Source organism: Triturus cristatus, chromosome 9, assembly GCF_964204655.1.
Source record: "Triturus cristatus chromosome 9, aTriCri1.1, whole genome shotgun sequence".
Taxonomy (NCBI): domain Eukaryota; kingdom Metazoa; phylum Chordata; class Amphibia; order Caudata; family Salamandridae; genus Triturus; species Triturus cristatus.
The window spans coordinates 42,228,701-42,244,322 of NC_140592.1; the positions used below are offsets into that span (position 1 = coordinate 42,228,701).

Below are 15,622 nucleotides of genomic sequence, written 5' to 3' on the forward strand. Positions count from 1 at the left end.
GTTTCTCCTAACGGCTCATAACAAATACAAATCGAGGGTCAAGTTTAATATTTAAATGTCTGCATCTTAGCCACCTTTGGGCTGGCCCATAGGCAGTGGCCTCTACGTCTGTCCCAGGTGGTTGCATCTGAAGGTCTAAATTAAATTCAACACTTCCATTAAGTCTTTGTTCTATCAATTTCGAGCTGCCTGGGGTAGTAGGGCTTTCCGCAGGGCTAGAGGAAGACAGTCATCCCCAATGTTTACATCTGGAGGGGCAGTAGCTGAAAAACCACCATTTCACTGTTTGAAGAGAGAACCCTGTAGTGAAGAGTCACGCAGGTGAAAGTTATCAATCTCTTTATTAAGTAATAACACAACAGCATCCCCAGCTTGTAGGTCATGCAGGCTAGTCAGGGTGAGTGAAGGTAACCTCATCAACATTCTAAGGTGGCCTTCCTACCAACATTCCACGGCTGTACCAATGGCATAAAAGGGGCGGGGGTGCATGGCCTGTACCAAGTGGGAGAAATTACAACACATCTTCCCCCCATACCAACGGTGCAGCGAGGACTGCTTGGACCAAGGGGAGAAGTGAAAACAATTACAAACTAACTGGATGTACCGGGGCCCCATGGAGGACTCCTAGGGAAGAAACAAAGGAGTGAAGTCTACCTCCCCATGCTATAGTGCTGGTGCCAGCTGGGAGCGTTCTTTTGCCTGTCCCCTCTCCTCTGTTGTGCCACATCCACCCTCTCTTCATTACCTTGTCCCCTGGTGCCTTCACCGCGGGGCCTTTCCCTCACATCTCCAGCCACCCTGTCCATGCTCCATTTCTTCCCATCCTCCATGACAACCACATTTCTCTTGACTTCCTTAATTCTTCCCTGGGGGTAATACTTTCCCCCTTTACCTCTCATGACCTCAGGTTTCCGGATGTGCACCCTTTGCCCTGGAATAAAGGATCTCTCCTTGACCCCCCACTTTCTGTCATACCACTCCTTGTATTTCCCTTGTCGGACCACTGTTCTGTCCCTTAATTCCTCTTTGTCGACTTCCCCCAACTCTTTTGGACACAACCAATTGGGGGACAATTTCGATCCTGCCTTCCTTCCCCTCAACAGTTCAAAGGGTGTATGACCCGTTGAGAGACTGGGTGTAGTGTGGTAAGCCCAGAGCATGTCTCTAATGGCAGGTTCAATGGCCAACCCTGAATTGTTCGCCAGTTGTATGCATTCTTTTAACATCCTGTTCGCTCTCTCTACCTTCCCATTGGCTTTGGGGCAATAAAGAGGTGTGCGCACGTGTGTTACAGACATGTCTTCCAGGAACTCTCTCATCTCCTCCGACACAAACTGTACACCATTGTCCGTGACGAGAGAAGAGGGAATCCCTTCTTTAGAAAATACCTCGCTCATGAACTCTATCAGAGACCTGGTGTTGATGGAATTCACGAATTTACAGGTTATCCAGTTCGAATAGTAATCAATGATTACCAAAAGGTAGCACTCCTGTGGTCCTTTGGCCCGAATGGGCCCCGTAATGTCAAGCCCCAATTTGTCCCATGGTACCATTGGGATTTCTACAGGAAGAAGTGGAGCGTGTCTTATGCTTCTTGACTTGTCACTCATGCTACACGCAAAACAGTCTTTCACCTTGTCCTCCATTAACTGATCCATTCCTGGGAACCAGTAATCCGCTCTCAGGCGTGCCTTGCACATGCTTCTGCCCATATGACCCTCATGGGTGAGATCGATTATTTTGGACCTTAAACCCTCAGGAGGTACGATTTTCCCTGACTTAAGCAGTATTCTTCCCTCAATGGACAAATCATTCCTTACATTCCAGAACGGTTGAATGTTTTCTGGCAGGTCCCTGCACCTGTTAGGCCATCCTTTCCTCACCAACCCTTTCACCTCACCTAGGATACTGTCCTGGTCCATATGCTGATCCCATTCCTCTCTTGCCACTGCGGGGATCTTCACCTCCATCACCATTTCCTTTTCCAACGGTTTTTCCATAGGTGATCTTGAGAGAAAGTCTGCCACTTTATTTTGTTGTCCTGGGACAAATCCTACCTTGTAGTTAAAACCTTGCAGTCCAAGGATCCATTTTGCAATCCTTGGTGTTACGTTCTCCAAATCTTTCTTTGCAAACAACCCCACAAGAGGTTTGTGGTCCGTGTATACTTCAAATGGCATGCCCCACACATAAAAATTGAAGTGCTTGATTGACCAATAAACCGCCAATGCTTCCTTCTCGATGGTTGAATAATTAGACTCTGCAGCTGTCAAGGACCTTGAAGCAAACGCCACTACCTTCACACCCTCCTCCGTTCTTTGTGACAGCATTGCCCCTATTCCTTTGCTGCTAGCATCCGTGGTAATCATAGTGTCTTTCTTTACATCGAAATTACCAATGTACGGGGCCGTGGCAATGGCTTCCTTTATGTTTCTTATAGCCTCTTCCTGTTCCTTCTCCCAGGTGAACTCATTATTTTTTTTAAGCATTTCTCTCAAAGGTTGGGCCATCATGGCAAAATTCTTGATGAACTTTGCCATATATTCCGCCAGACCGAGGAATGAAATCACTTCTTCGTTGTTCTTCGGTGTAGGCGCCCTCCTTACTGCTTCCACCAGGCTGTACTTGGGTTTGATTCCTTCTTCCGATATTATGTGACCCAAATATTCTACTGATGTGACCCCCACCTTGCATTTGCTCTCCTTTGTGGTGAAACCAACCTCCTTCAATCTTCCTAGAACCCTTTCAGCATTCATTTTATGCTCCTCCTCACTTGTCCCATAAATCAGTATATCGTCCTGGAAGCACATGCACTTCTGGCAATCCTTTAACACATGCTGCATGGCTCTTTGGAACGCCGATGCTGCCGATGCCAGACCAAACGGCATTCTTAGAAACTTGAAGTTACCAAAAGGAGTCGTAAAAGCCGTCAACGGCTGTGATTCTGGGTGCAATCTTATTTGATGGTAAGCGGATGCTAGGTCCAAGACACTAAACACTTTCGCTCCCTGCAAAGTACTTAACATTTCATGTATTCTGGGCAAGGGGTGTCTGTCCACCACTATGCTACTATTGAGAGCTCTCAAGTCCACACAGAGCCTAATGCTCTTACCACTGTCCTTTGTCGTGATGACAATGGGCGCCAACCATGCTGAGCTCTCAATCTCCTTGATGACCCCTTGTCTTGCCAATTTCTCTAATTCCATCCTCAACGGTTCTCTCATTAACAACGGTACTGATCTCGTTCTGTGAATTACAGGTTTTGCCCCTTCTTTCAGTACTATTTTGTGCATATAGTTCTTAAGTAACCCCAGCTCCGCACTGAAAACTTCAGGGTAGTTCTTGATGAGTCCTGCACTATCCCCATGTGTTTCCATGAGCAATACCTGTTCTCTGTTGTTGGGATCTAGCTTAATACCCAACTCTTTCTGGTGTTTCCATCCCAGCAGGCTGGACCCCTCCTTTGCAATGTACACCTTCCCCACTGTGTGCCTGTCTTTGAATGAGATCCTCATCCTCACCATGCCCTCTAGTGGTATAGGGATCTTATTGTAACCTGAAGGAGAAATGTCTGGACTTTCTAACCTCATGCCGTGATTACCAAATTTTTCATCAAACACTTTTTTTTCTACAAGTGTAAATGGCGAGCAAGAATCCGCATAAACCTTAATCCCCACATCATCCAGTTTAATCTCACATGTGGGATATACCGTATTGTCTTCCTTGCTCTCCCCCTCAATTTGAAAAATATAACTCTTTTCAGTGGCTTCGTCCATCTCATTGCTTTCAACCATATGCACTTTAGGTGTAAACACATTGCACACTTTTGAGAAATGTCCTCTCTTGTTGCATTTCCTACATACAATATTTCTAGCTGGACACTTCCAGTTGTTCGCTAAATGATTATGGCTACCACATCTAAAGCATTGTAAGCTATTAGTCTTCTTATTTACCACCTCTTTATGTTTTTGTTCCACCACACACACAGCTTCGGTGGCCGACCCCTCCTTGTGTTCTGCACTTTCCTTCCCTGCCTCTCCAATTTTCATTTCTTTCATGCACTGTGCCGTGTGTTCTAACCCCTTGGCTATACTAATGGCCTCCTCCAGATCGGGGTTTCTAGTGAGCAGCTCCTCTTGCACTTTCCCATCATTAGTACATCTCACCAATTGGTCCCTTATAAGCGAATCTGTAAGAGCCCCAAACTCACATGTGGCTGACATGCCTCTCAACACAGCTATGAACGATGAGACTTTTTCATCTTTCTTTTGACTACGTTTGAAAAACTTGTGTCTCTCTAAGACCACATTAATTTTTACCTTGAAGTGCTCCCCCAACTTCCTTAAAGTGTACTCGTACACATCCACCCCTTCATCCTCCTCCAAAGGTTCATCCTCAACCAGTCTCCCTGTGACATCCTCGTATACTTTCCTTCCTTGCACTCCTAAGTTGTGTAATAAAATATGCTGCTTCCTTATATTGGAAAAGTTTCCTCCGCCAATGGCGATTAAATAAGATTTGAAAATCCCAACCCATCTCCTCCATGGTATATCAGGTTCCCCTAACTCATTCAGAAATGGAGGTGGTTGACTCATTCCTGCACCTGCCATGGCCCAATGTGTGTACACTAGGTTTGAATTACTAAATAATACCTTCCCCCTATATAACAACCAAGTGGCCCTGAGCAATACCCCTGGAAGTGATGAGGTGAATGAAAAACAACTTTCACCAACAAGGCACCTGAAACTGTGCGCTGTACGTGGGTGTGAAGCAGCTACTTGCAGTGCACTACACCACAAGGGTAAGAAAAGTTCTATTGAATAAACCTTAAACCTTGAAATCCGCAATCCCTTAAGCGAGTGGATAATGCGTCTGAAACCTGAACTTAATTGCAAAATGTTCGGTAAATTACTTAGTTCCAGTCCTACTTCAGTGCCGGTGAAAGTAATTCAGGCTCCGCCTACAGGAACAAGGAGGGCGTCTCACCACACGCTGACTGGATTCTCCTCCCGTTCGCGTTGAACACCCGCTGCCGCTAGAAACCTCGGCTCTGCTCGACAACATGTAAGTACACGCCACCTTATTTTCTTAGTTTAACAATTTCTTCGTCGTTCGCACAGCATAGCAACGTGCATGAATCGATCCATCTCACTTCCCCCACGGGCTGAGTCTAAACTTGGGAATGTGAATGCGCCAACCAGCCACGAAGTCAAGCAGTCCACTGCCTCCCCTCTGAGTACCAACACACCACTCAAATCAGCTGATACTCCGTACCTTCCGTCGTCGGCTCCCCTCTAAGCCATTCGTAGGTAACACCACTGAAGGATAACCGGCCGGGGCAACAGCTACACGAGGGTCGGCTGCCGTCCGCTGAGCAGCGCCAAAATTGTCCAACTCCCAATATCCTCAAGAGGAGAGTCTCGTAAACAGTAGGTTAATGTTGAAACCTCGAATGAGATGTAACCTCCGCAGAGGGGTGTGGGAGAGACAATACAGTCGGTGAAAGGGTTAAACCAACTCGTCTCTCCTCCGCTTTATTTCATGCCCTGCCAAAGTTTTCTTGACGAAACACCGATACAAGCTCAGAATCCACAGGGGAGGATGCTGCACCGTCCCTGCCACGGTCTCCCTTGTCACTCGTCGCCAAATCTGTAGTGAAGAGTCACGCAGGTGAAAGTTATCAATCTCTTTATTAAGTAATAACACAACAGCATCCCCAGCTTGTAGGTCATGCAGGCTAGTCAGGGTGAGTGAAGGCAACCTCATCAACATTCTAAGGTGGCCTTCCTACCAACATTCCACGGCTGTACCAATGGCATAAAAGGGGCGGGGGTGCATGGCCTGTACCAAGTGGGAGAAATTACAACAAACCCTTATGCACCTCTGGGACCATGTATAAAGCTAAAGTTTGTCTCTTCAAGTTAATAATGTACTCATTCCTTCATCTCTTACCCATACCTCTGCAACCTCCACACCTCGTATTAGGTCCATCTCACTTCCATCTACAATTTCCAAGCCACCTACGTATATACTTAAAACATTATTCCTTCTAGCTCCTGCAACTTCTCATTCTTCAATGTCTGACCTTGCATATCTTCATCCCACTCCATTACCCAACTTTTCTATCTACCCTCTTTCCCCTCTTCAGCCTCACTTCTTTACCTGCTTTCTGCTAATCTTTTAATGTCAATTTGAGACTACATAACTCAGAGTATGAATTTACCCTGAGCCCACTTCAAACTAAGCTAACCACCCTGGCAACTGCAATTGCCATTATTTTAATCGCACACCTATACTATCTAAAACAACTCACCAAATCTCCTGTCTCCTTATTAATAAAATCTTTGAACAAGAATCGCATGAACATCCATGAGCTGTCAGACTTCGACACTGATCTGCTTTTTTATCACAGAAACTTTGCAAAGCAATCGAGTCAGACCAAACATACACCAAGCCATACCTGCTGGTTTCAAAATACTCATGAGAAAATCACACTAAAAAGAAGACTGTCGGAGGAGTAGCGATCGCCCACGACAGCGATCTAACTACAAACTGCACTGTTTCAGAATGTGAATCAATGCTTGCCCAGTGTTCTCCAACACGGTCTCATTTACCTTTCTCAAAAAACACCCACCCAACTAATCCCAAATTTCCTGACCTCTTCATAGCTTTACCCTCTAGATTATACCAGAACACGCTCTAAATACTGGAGACTTTGGAACTTTGTCTGAACTGTCCCAATTCAAATTCCTTCTGTTCAATGTTTGTTAAATGCAAATCTTGCACCGTGACCCTCATCTCCTCCAGATAAATCTATAGCCACTACTGCCAAAACTTCTACTAAGGACGGGATTAGTTAGCGGTGCCAATTGTTATTCTCAACTCCTCATTCAATAATGACCCAATGAAATCAGCTGAACAGTTCCATCCCGAGACGACAGTTGTCCTCGATAACACATCATCCCAAGAAAGCACTGCAAAAACTCAGCTTAAATCTCTCAAACCTAACAAAGATTTTGGGAAAGACACTGGAAAGGGATAAAACCTATACACAGGTTCTGGAACACCACTCTAAAATCTACAAAGCAGTAGTCAGGAAGTCAAAGAGTGAATATTATTGTCTCATTTACAGAACAATATGCCCAGCCAAGGACCCTTGTGAGGCAATTTCTGAATACCTGAACCCAGAATGCTCAATTTTGAAAATGCTGACAAACTACACAATTCTCCTGCTGACTATTTGATGAGCAAAACCAAAGACTTGGAAATATATCTAGAGGCTAAAATGAAGAGGAAATATCAGCTCCACTCTCACTTCACTTCAACCCCATGCCTCGAAACAATCCAATACTGAGAACTTCACTAATCCCACAAAGGCCTGTGTTATACTGGGATCCCTGCGACCCCCAGTCCTGCCCATATGACAAAGGTTATCATTATTATTAACAGCTCAGCTGCCATGTCAGCAGTCATCCTCAACCAATACTTGGAGTCTGCCCTATGCCCTTAAGCAAGAAAGAGCTACCTATGTAGAATTATCAGCTTGCATAGAGGAGAATAATTGTCTCTCCAACAACCATGAGGATGTGGTCCAATTAGGGGCACAAAATCAACATTAATCCAACAACTGGCTAATGGCTCAGTGGCATTTTTACTATTGAACCATTTGGTTGCTTTTGATATGGGTCATCATTTCACTTCGCTCTTAAAACATATCTACAAGGGTACATGGCATCGTCCTTTGCTGGACTGCTTACTTCCTAGTAGAACCTTCATTCAACATCTGCCTTCACTGAGATGTATCCTTTTTCCTCGACTGCGGGAGTCCTTCAAGGATTCACCACCAAACCTTCACTTTTAAACATCTACCTTAGACCAGTACTGGAGCCGATGTCTTATCTCTATTTCTACAAGTATGTGGTTGACATAAATTACCCTACAAGTTCAAAGCCCACGTAAGATTCCTGTGCTAATGGCCAATGCCGCCAAGTGGTTGGAAGCGAACTAATTATACACCAAAAACTGAGATCCTAGTGCGAGGTAAATAGACCACATGCTACCGTCTATCTTTTCCCACTTCCCATCACATAACTTAGAAGTAAGGAATCAATGAGTGATCATGAATAAGAAAAGTTCCCTAATTTCTCAAGCGAATTAGGTTATAAAGGGATTAATTTACAGGATACCTATGTGAAATCTTTATTTAGAATAACATCAAAAGGTACAAGCCACCACGAACACTTGTCTCCCATTTAGACTATACAAATGGTACATACCTTGGAGTGCATCACCAAGCAAATTAAAATGATCAAAGACTACAGAACAATGTTCCCTCAAATGTCTTTCTTCTGTGTGTGACAATGAACTGTCTCTGTGGACAGCCGCCAAGGCTATGAGGACTACCTCACCATGATAGCAAGTACTTTTCTCATATGCATGACACTCAAAAGGAGCAATGAGTCCCTTCAGTGTAAAATTGTAGTGAGTGAGGGATCTTGTTTCAGTGTATTGTGAACTGGAGGGGGCAAGTTAATTGAAGATTTATATCACAGAGCCATTAAGACAGTTAAAACAGTAGCAGTCTTTTATATCAGCCTTGAAAGGAGGAAGGGTTGAATCAACCATGGCAAGATATGAACTTGTTGCTTGTATATGAAATTCAGGTTTCAGTAGAGTGTTTAGCATACTGAGCTCCCTCAAAAGCTTTAAATTGTTTTTTTTTTTTTTTTTTTACAGTGCCAGGCTTTCATCACAGGAATGGTTATTTAAATATATGGAAAAAAGAAAACGCACAGTTGAACAATTAAATCTAAATTGAAATTGTTAGAGGTTAACACAATATGACAAAGTAGTGCTAGGTGAGAAAACGTGATTAATTTAGAGGGCTTGCTATATACCTGCCCATAAAAGTGATCGCTTGTATCCATCACAATTTCTCCGAAACTTAGTTGGGCCCTCTTTCATTAACAAACAACTAAAATCAGCTGAAGGCAGTGGGGTCTCAGATGTGATTCTCCATCATTTCAGTGGGCAAGTTTTCACTAGACTGCAAAGAGCGCTTATCGAAATAAGCAGATGGAGCAGTCCCTTATCCTGTTAACAGAAGTCACTTTCTTTCGCCACTTACAAGTAGATGAAGGAGAAAAGCCTCAAGACTCTTAGACTGGTACCTGTGTTTGGCTGTTATTCCTAGCCCCTGAAGGTGAAGAAGAAAGGTAAATGGGAAAATAATCTGTGATCCCAAGTTAGCTGCAGGTAAGATCATACCATATGCTTTAATGTGAGTCAACCCCATACAGGCCTACTGACAGGGGGATTCCATGAGCACCTACCCCTCTACTGGCATTGGGCCTCAAACCCCAGCAAAGGCCATGTTCTACTTCGGATTCATTCTGTAATGTACCTTTTATCAGTTTAGGTGTAAAGTGATATTCATTACATGGGGCCCTCACTGAAATCGTGGTGAGAGATGGAGATGCAGGATGAGTAAGCTGGAACGAAAAACCATACAGAGGAATCCTTTCCAAGATCGGCGGCCTCTGTCCTTAATGGTGTGGATTAAACTATGTAAAGCAAAATCCTGTGCTTCAGACAGTGTGCCACCTGACCAGTATTTGGGCGCCACTCTTAGCTTTCTGTTATTGCTGCATTAAAAAAGTACAGACATTTTGGGGAAAGCAAGTACTCCTAGGGGAAACAAGATAAAGTAAAACATGTGAAATCTAAACAGGAAAGTATCGACGTGGCTTGTCATTGTATGGAATGGTGTGGTCTGTCATTGTATGGTATGATATGGCCTGTTACTGTATGGTATGGCCTGGAACTGTATGGCCTGTCATTGTACAGTACGTTATGGTATGGTATAGTATAGTCCGCCATTGTATGGTATGGTCTGTCACTGTAAAGTATGGTATGTCTTGTCACTATATGGTGTGATGTGTCATTGTACAGTAAAGTATGGTATAGCCTGTCATTGTATAGTATGGTGTAAGAAAACACGGCTCTTTGCAGATGCAAACCCCCACACTCTTTGCTCCATTTTTACTACTAGATGCTGGTTTCGACTCGGACAGTGCACTGAAACCTGCTAACCAGGCTCTAGTGCCAGTGCTCTCTCCCTAAAACATCTGTGAACTGGCAATCCCAACTGAAAAAGGACGTTACCCGGTACCCAGGGCATAGGTGGTAATGGCGTCCCCAGGGCTGTGGCGCGGTTTTGTGCCACCCTGGGTGGCCCATACAAACTACTGACAGCAGACCTTCTATTACAGTGCAAACTGCTCGAAGTCAACTGTTCCCTCACCATGTATGACACAGTCGATACACTATCTTCAATATATCTCAGGAGCCCATAAGGAAGGCCTCCTCAGCTCAGAAGGCAGGGTGCAGTATATTAAAGGGAATGACGTAAGTGCAAGCCTAGATGTCCCTATAGTAGCATTTCCCTATTGGAAACTACAATAAGTGTTAGCGGTCCAGAGGATACAATGGGCTGCCTGGCTGGCAAGCCCACGTTTCCCATGCCCGCTGCCTCCAAGAGAGAATTTTGACCTCCTGCCAGGCAGTGTGATCACTCCCAGGAGTCAGGACCAAAAGCTCGAGCACGAATGAGGTCACACCTCCCTCCTAGTGAGGCTAGTGAATTGGCACATCAAGGTGGTGAGCTTCAAAAGCTGCACCACCTCGGATATGCATCAGGACTGACTCCTGGAAGAGGAAACAATCCTCCCCCTTTCCCTGGCATATTTGCAACCGGGCTGGGGGAAAATTAGTTATGCAAGGAGGTGTACACCCCAAGAAAGACTAGCCACACCTCCAGGGTGAGCAACCTGGTCTGTACACTAAAAATAGATCTCTGCCATCTTTAGGAGCAGTAGAATAGAGGGTTCTGGGTAGAAAAAGAAGAACTACACCCCTGGATGTCATCACCTCAGGGGCGGACTAGCTGCCCATTGGCTACTAGCTCCCACAACCCTAATTCCCCAAAATCTAGGATTTAACAGACCCCTCCTGACACCAGAAGCTCAGTTCTGAACAACCTGCATCAAAGAGGACAGAAGAGCCCCGCACCAGCGACAACAAGACTTGCCCAAAGTAAAATAGGGATAACCCGCACCTGTGGAAACGTTCTTGGAACTGCCTGATTGAGACTAGTCCTAGGATAGCTCTCGGTTCTCCCAGCAAGACGGACCCCTGTGGAAACCTAAAGCACCACCAGACTCCCCTGGACTAGTGGCACTAGTCCCCTGCAAACTGTAGGTAAAAAAACTCTGTAAATGAAAAATCACTGGCCATTGGGCCCTCCTAGGAATCGCTCAAATCTGGATGGTCTAGGCCGCAGTGGGAGCTGTAGGCCTCCCTTCCACAAAGTTACAGTTGGCTACCACATTCCACTGGGCCACCGGATGGCGAAGTTACTTTCAGCACTGCTTACTACTGTCAAGGCTTGCTGGTCGCCAGTCTGGTACCTGACCTCTTTACTCGACGCTGCATTAAGAGGGAATTCTATCCTACCTTCGACTGACATCAGCAACCACACGGTTGCTGTCTTTTCACATCTTTTCCCCCTGCAGCACTGTCTTAGTGGTAAAAGCAGCTCTCCTGCAGCTCCCGTTCAGTACCAAGGACTGCCAAGATATCTGGCCAACCGGGCTCCACGGTCCAGGTAAAATTGAACTGACTTTCGTAGCTTGGTCCTGGGACCCGCATTACCTTTACCCTGCAAGACGCAAATCGATCTTCAAATTACCGACTGTCACTAGAGGTTTCTATTCCTTCGAAAATCTGTAACTCCGCTTGCATTTATGCAATTCCGTTCATTTTGGTGTCTGAATTAAGATAAAAATACACTTTTTAAAGAGAATTGGTTTCGGATTGCTCTCCAATCGTGTCAATAACTTATCATCCATATTGGTATTCTGAAATGCTTAACACATGTTCCTCTAGTAAAGCCTGACTGCTCTTTGCCTCACTACCAAGACTCAGCTAAGGATTTATTAGTGTGAATCCAAAGGACCATCTCTGGGGTATTGTGATATTACATGAGAAGCCTAACCCCCACACCACATAATACTATACTTTCTTAGATATAGCATGTAATTGTTTAGTATAGTATGGTCTGTCATTGTACAGTATGGTATGGACTGGTATGGCAGTCATTGTATAGTATGTATGGTATGGCCTGTCATTGTACAGTACGGTATGATAGGGCCTATCAGTATCACGGTGCAGCCTGTCATCATATGGTAGGGTATGGTGTAGCCTGTCATTGTATAGAATAGTATGGTGCTGTCATTGTATAGAACGGTACTCTATGGCTCGTTATTGTATGGTATGGCACTGTATGGCTTGTCATTGTATGGTACGGCCTGTCGCGGTATGGTATGTCACTGTAAATATGGAATGCTATCCTATAGCCTGCCATTTTATAGAATGGTGTGATTTGGTAATCTTTGTTGCATTGTATACATTGAGATAAGGGAGGGAGCCCAATAAGAGGCCAAACAAGCAAAATGCGATTTAGTATAGGTTATTTTAATGCTAGAATATTCTATCCAACCGGTCATTGTGCAAACAAACCAATTTAAAATACACCCTGTTTTTGGATATAACATTTTAGTAATGCGCAATACATCCTATAAACAATTAAACACTTACTACAAAAAACACTTTGTTACAAACTAAGAAAGTGATTATTTAATAGCGATATCGTGAAGCCATTAATGTATTTTGAAAGTGTTCGGCAAAAGGGATGCTAACAATGTAAGGCCTATTGGTGTCGTTATGCTGCACTTAAGAGAAGAAGAGGAGAGGAGAGGATGAATAGCAAAAAGAATGAAGAGTAAAAGGGAACTAACACGGGAAACAAGTTGGTGAAAGCAACAGCACAGAGCAAAATCATGGCCAAGACAACCTAACATACTCTTATGAGTGCTACAAGTAAAAGAAAAAAAATAAGCAGAGACAAAGCAGAAGAACACTCAAAACAAGGAAGCACTAATTGACTCATGTTCCAGGGACAGGTGAAAAACATGAGCAGAAAGCAAAGCCAGCATGCTGGATTAAAAAGGAGCCAGCAAATAAAGTGGACAATGTAGCCAAAGAATGGTTAAGCAATGGGTGAGCTCCAAGCCCTCTTTAAGTAAACAACATTTCTCACAGGTGACAGCGCATGCACTTGTCTCATGCAAGACCTAATAAAATAAAAAATTTAAATGTTTAGCAGTAATACAGTTGCCGAGTGTCATTTAGAAATAGGTGCTGAATCCTAAAGTAGAGTTATTAGGAGGTGGAAATGGGAGAGGGAAGTGTCTCTGAAGGTGGAGGAGGCTGTGAAAAGCTTGATGAAGCAACAGAACGTTAAAATTCAATTATAATATCCTAGATGGCTAAAATTACAATGCACATCCAACTGCAAGAATGATAATTATCCCTGTATAGTTCAAGTTTGAATACACAGTTACTCCACTGAGTTTGAAAGCTGAGAGTTAAAATATCTCAGCCTAGGGCTACTCTGTTGTTAAGTTAGAGTTGCTGGTGGACGCCCAGGGTGCTATGTAAACATGGTACATATCCAAATATCTTCATCAACACAGGCAGTCACCTCCCAGTTTCCCATTACCTCTTCAGTGACAGTGCAACGTGTCAAGGACTGCCTGCGATACGCAAACTTAGGAAACTTACCATGCTTGCATTTGGAGCATTGCTGAAAGAAATGGAAAAGAGTGGAGAAATTAGCAGTTCATGGGAGCGACAGCGAGTACAGTGCAAGAGAAGAGTTATTAACACTCACCATGTGATTGCAGCCTCCATTCTTTTCAATACAGATATTGCACTTTGGACACTGTAAAAACAAAAATGTATTTCTTAGCATTAAGTTTTCAAATACTATACAAAAACTGCCAACATCCTTCCTGCAAATGACTAGATAGAAGTATAAGCTGGCTGTGGTCAAAGAAACTGAATGTGTACATAATCCATAACTCTGTTCAACGTCGAGCTGTTACTACACCATAACAGTTTACTGGCATTCGATGATCTTCTGATCATCTTCACTGCAGTCAACAACTACTTTTTTCCGTATTCTGCTCAATGCTACAGTTTTTGTTGATTCTAAACAGTGTAAAGTCAGGTGCTACTATTGACTTTAAAAAAGGTGAAATGTTGAGTTGGCCTTTTTGAAATCCAAACTTGTGAGCCTGCAGGTCAGAAGAAAGATCAGCGAGGGCTCTACTCGCTCATCCATTTTAGAAGTTTAAATTTCCCGACGAGTAATAATGGGTCAGCAACTTCTGTGTCTCCCATAGAATCACATGCTGTAAATATTCTCCTGACTTCAGGGGGACAATTTTAGAAAATATTAAGGATTTTGTTTCCCTAACACTGGTTTAAGTTAATAGGTTTTGTTAGACCCACACCAAAGTACAAACACACATTTCCTGGAGGCTGTACAGACAAATTCAAGCTAAATGGCACATTTTCAAGCTTGATAGCCTAGCTTTCCCTTCGGTCTGCTTGAATCCTAGATTCCAGCCTCACTATTTAAGAAATATGGGAATGACTAGCATACATGAGCTTCCTCATTAAGACATCTTGTAGGAAACTCGTGATTTCACATTTCTTAAAGCAGTTTTTGATAAGTAACATGGAGCGGTCTCTGTGGTCGCAACTCCTAACAATTTGAAGCTGCTCAGCTTTCAGCCTTCAAACTTACACTGCGCTAGTTTGATGTTTGTTTTGAGGCACTTGTGCATATTTAATACGTCTCCCACTGAGTACTCAAGGGCCTGATTTAGATCTCGATGGACAGGTTACTCAGTCACAATGGTGATGGACATCCCGTCCGCTGAATTATACATCCTATGGGATATAATGGGATTTATATTTCGGTGGATGGGTTATCTGTCACCGTTGTGACGGAGTAAACCATCCAGCAATATTTAAATCAAGCCCTAAATCTCCAATTTTATGTTCTGAAACCGGTACCCTGTTGCAGTTTATCCAATTTAACTTGATATAGCTCACCCAAAGTGTGTCCAGTTTGCACGGAGCTTGCTTGAGCTCAACAGCTAGATGCTTGACACTTCTCTGGACTGAGAGACTCCTTCCCGTCACCAAAGACTGTAGCATCGCATGACTCAACTGCTTCCATTGCACAAAAGAGCTCTCGATTTTTTTTTGTCTCCACGTTCTTAATCATGGTCTTCCAATGCTTACATGGACTACACAGTTCAGCAAATAGTGATCTCAGTGGTCAAAACAGATCAACAACTGGGGGAAGAAAGCCAACCCTGCTATTCTCTGCAACCATCAATGCTTTGTTGACCTTTAGTGGGGAAGTGGTGCTCTCTGAAAGCCCCAAATCTTGGATGCACAGAACAGCAGAAGCCTCCATTGACACATGGACGCCCGGGTGCACTCCTTACAAGGCCTGAAATACAACTTCAGAATCAGCAGCACCCTAATTTCTGAAGTAGTGTGCCAACTATCAGACTGGAAAGCGCTCAAGAAGAACAAGGGCTGAGCAGGTAACAGTAGCGTAGACATAAGGACACCCACAGAATCAGGGAGAAAGAAGGAACTGGGGACCAGTCCTCTCTTCCACCTCCTTTATGGTACAGAG

General features: G+C 44.0%; 1 protein-coding gene across 2 annotated transcripts in view; it reads right to left on the minus strand.

Moving 5' to 3' along the window:
- Positions 1–15,622, minus strand: part of ARIH2 (ariadne RBR E3 ubiquitin protein ligase 2) — a 282,679-nt gene that overhangs the window by 75,790 nt on the left and 191,267 nt on the right. For both annotated transcript variants that reach the window (XM_085624353.1, XM_085624352.1), the window contains 2 exons: positions 13,793–13,843; positions 13,684–13,705 (listed from right to left, as the gene is read on the minus strand). In XM_085624353.1, coding sequence (XP_085480479.1) covers positions 13,684–13,705; positions 13,793–13,843 — 73 coding nt within the window. The remainder of the gene's footprint in view (positions 1–13,683; positions 13,706–13,792; positions 13,844–15,622) is intronic.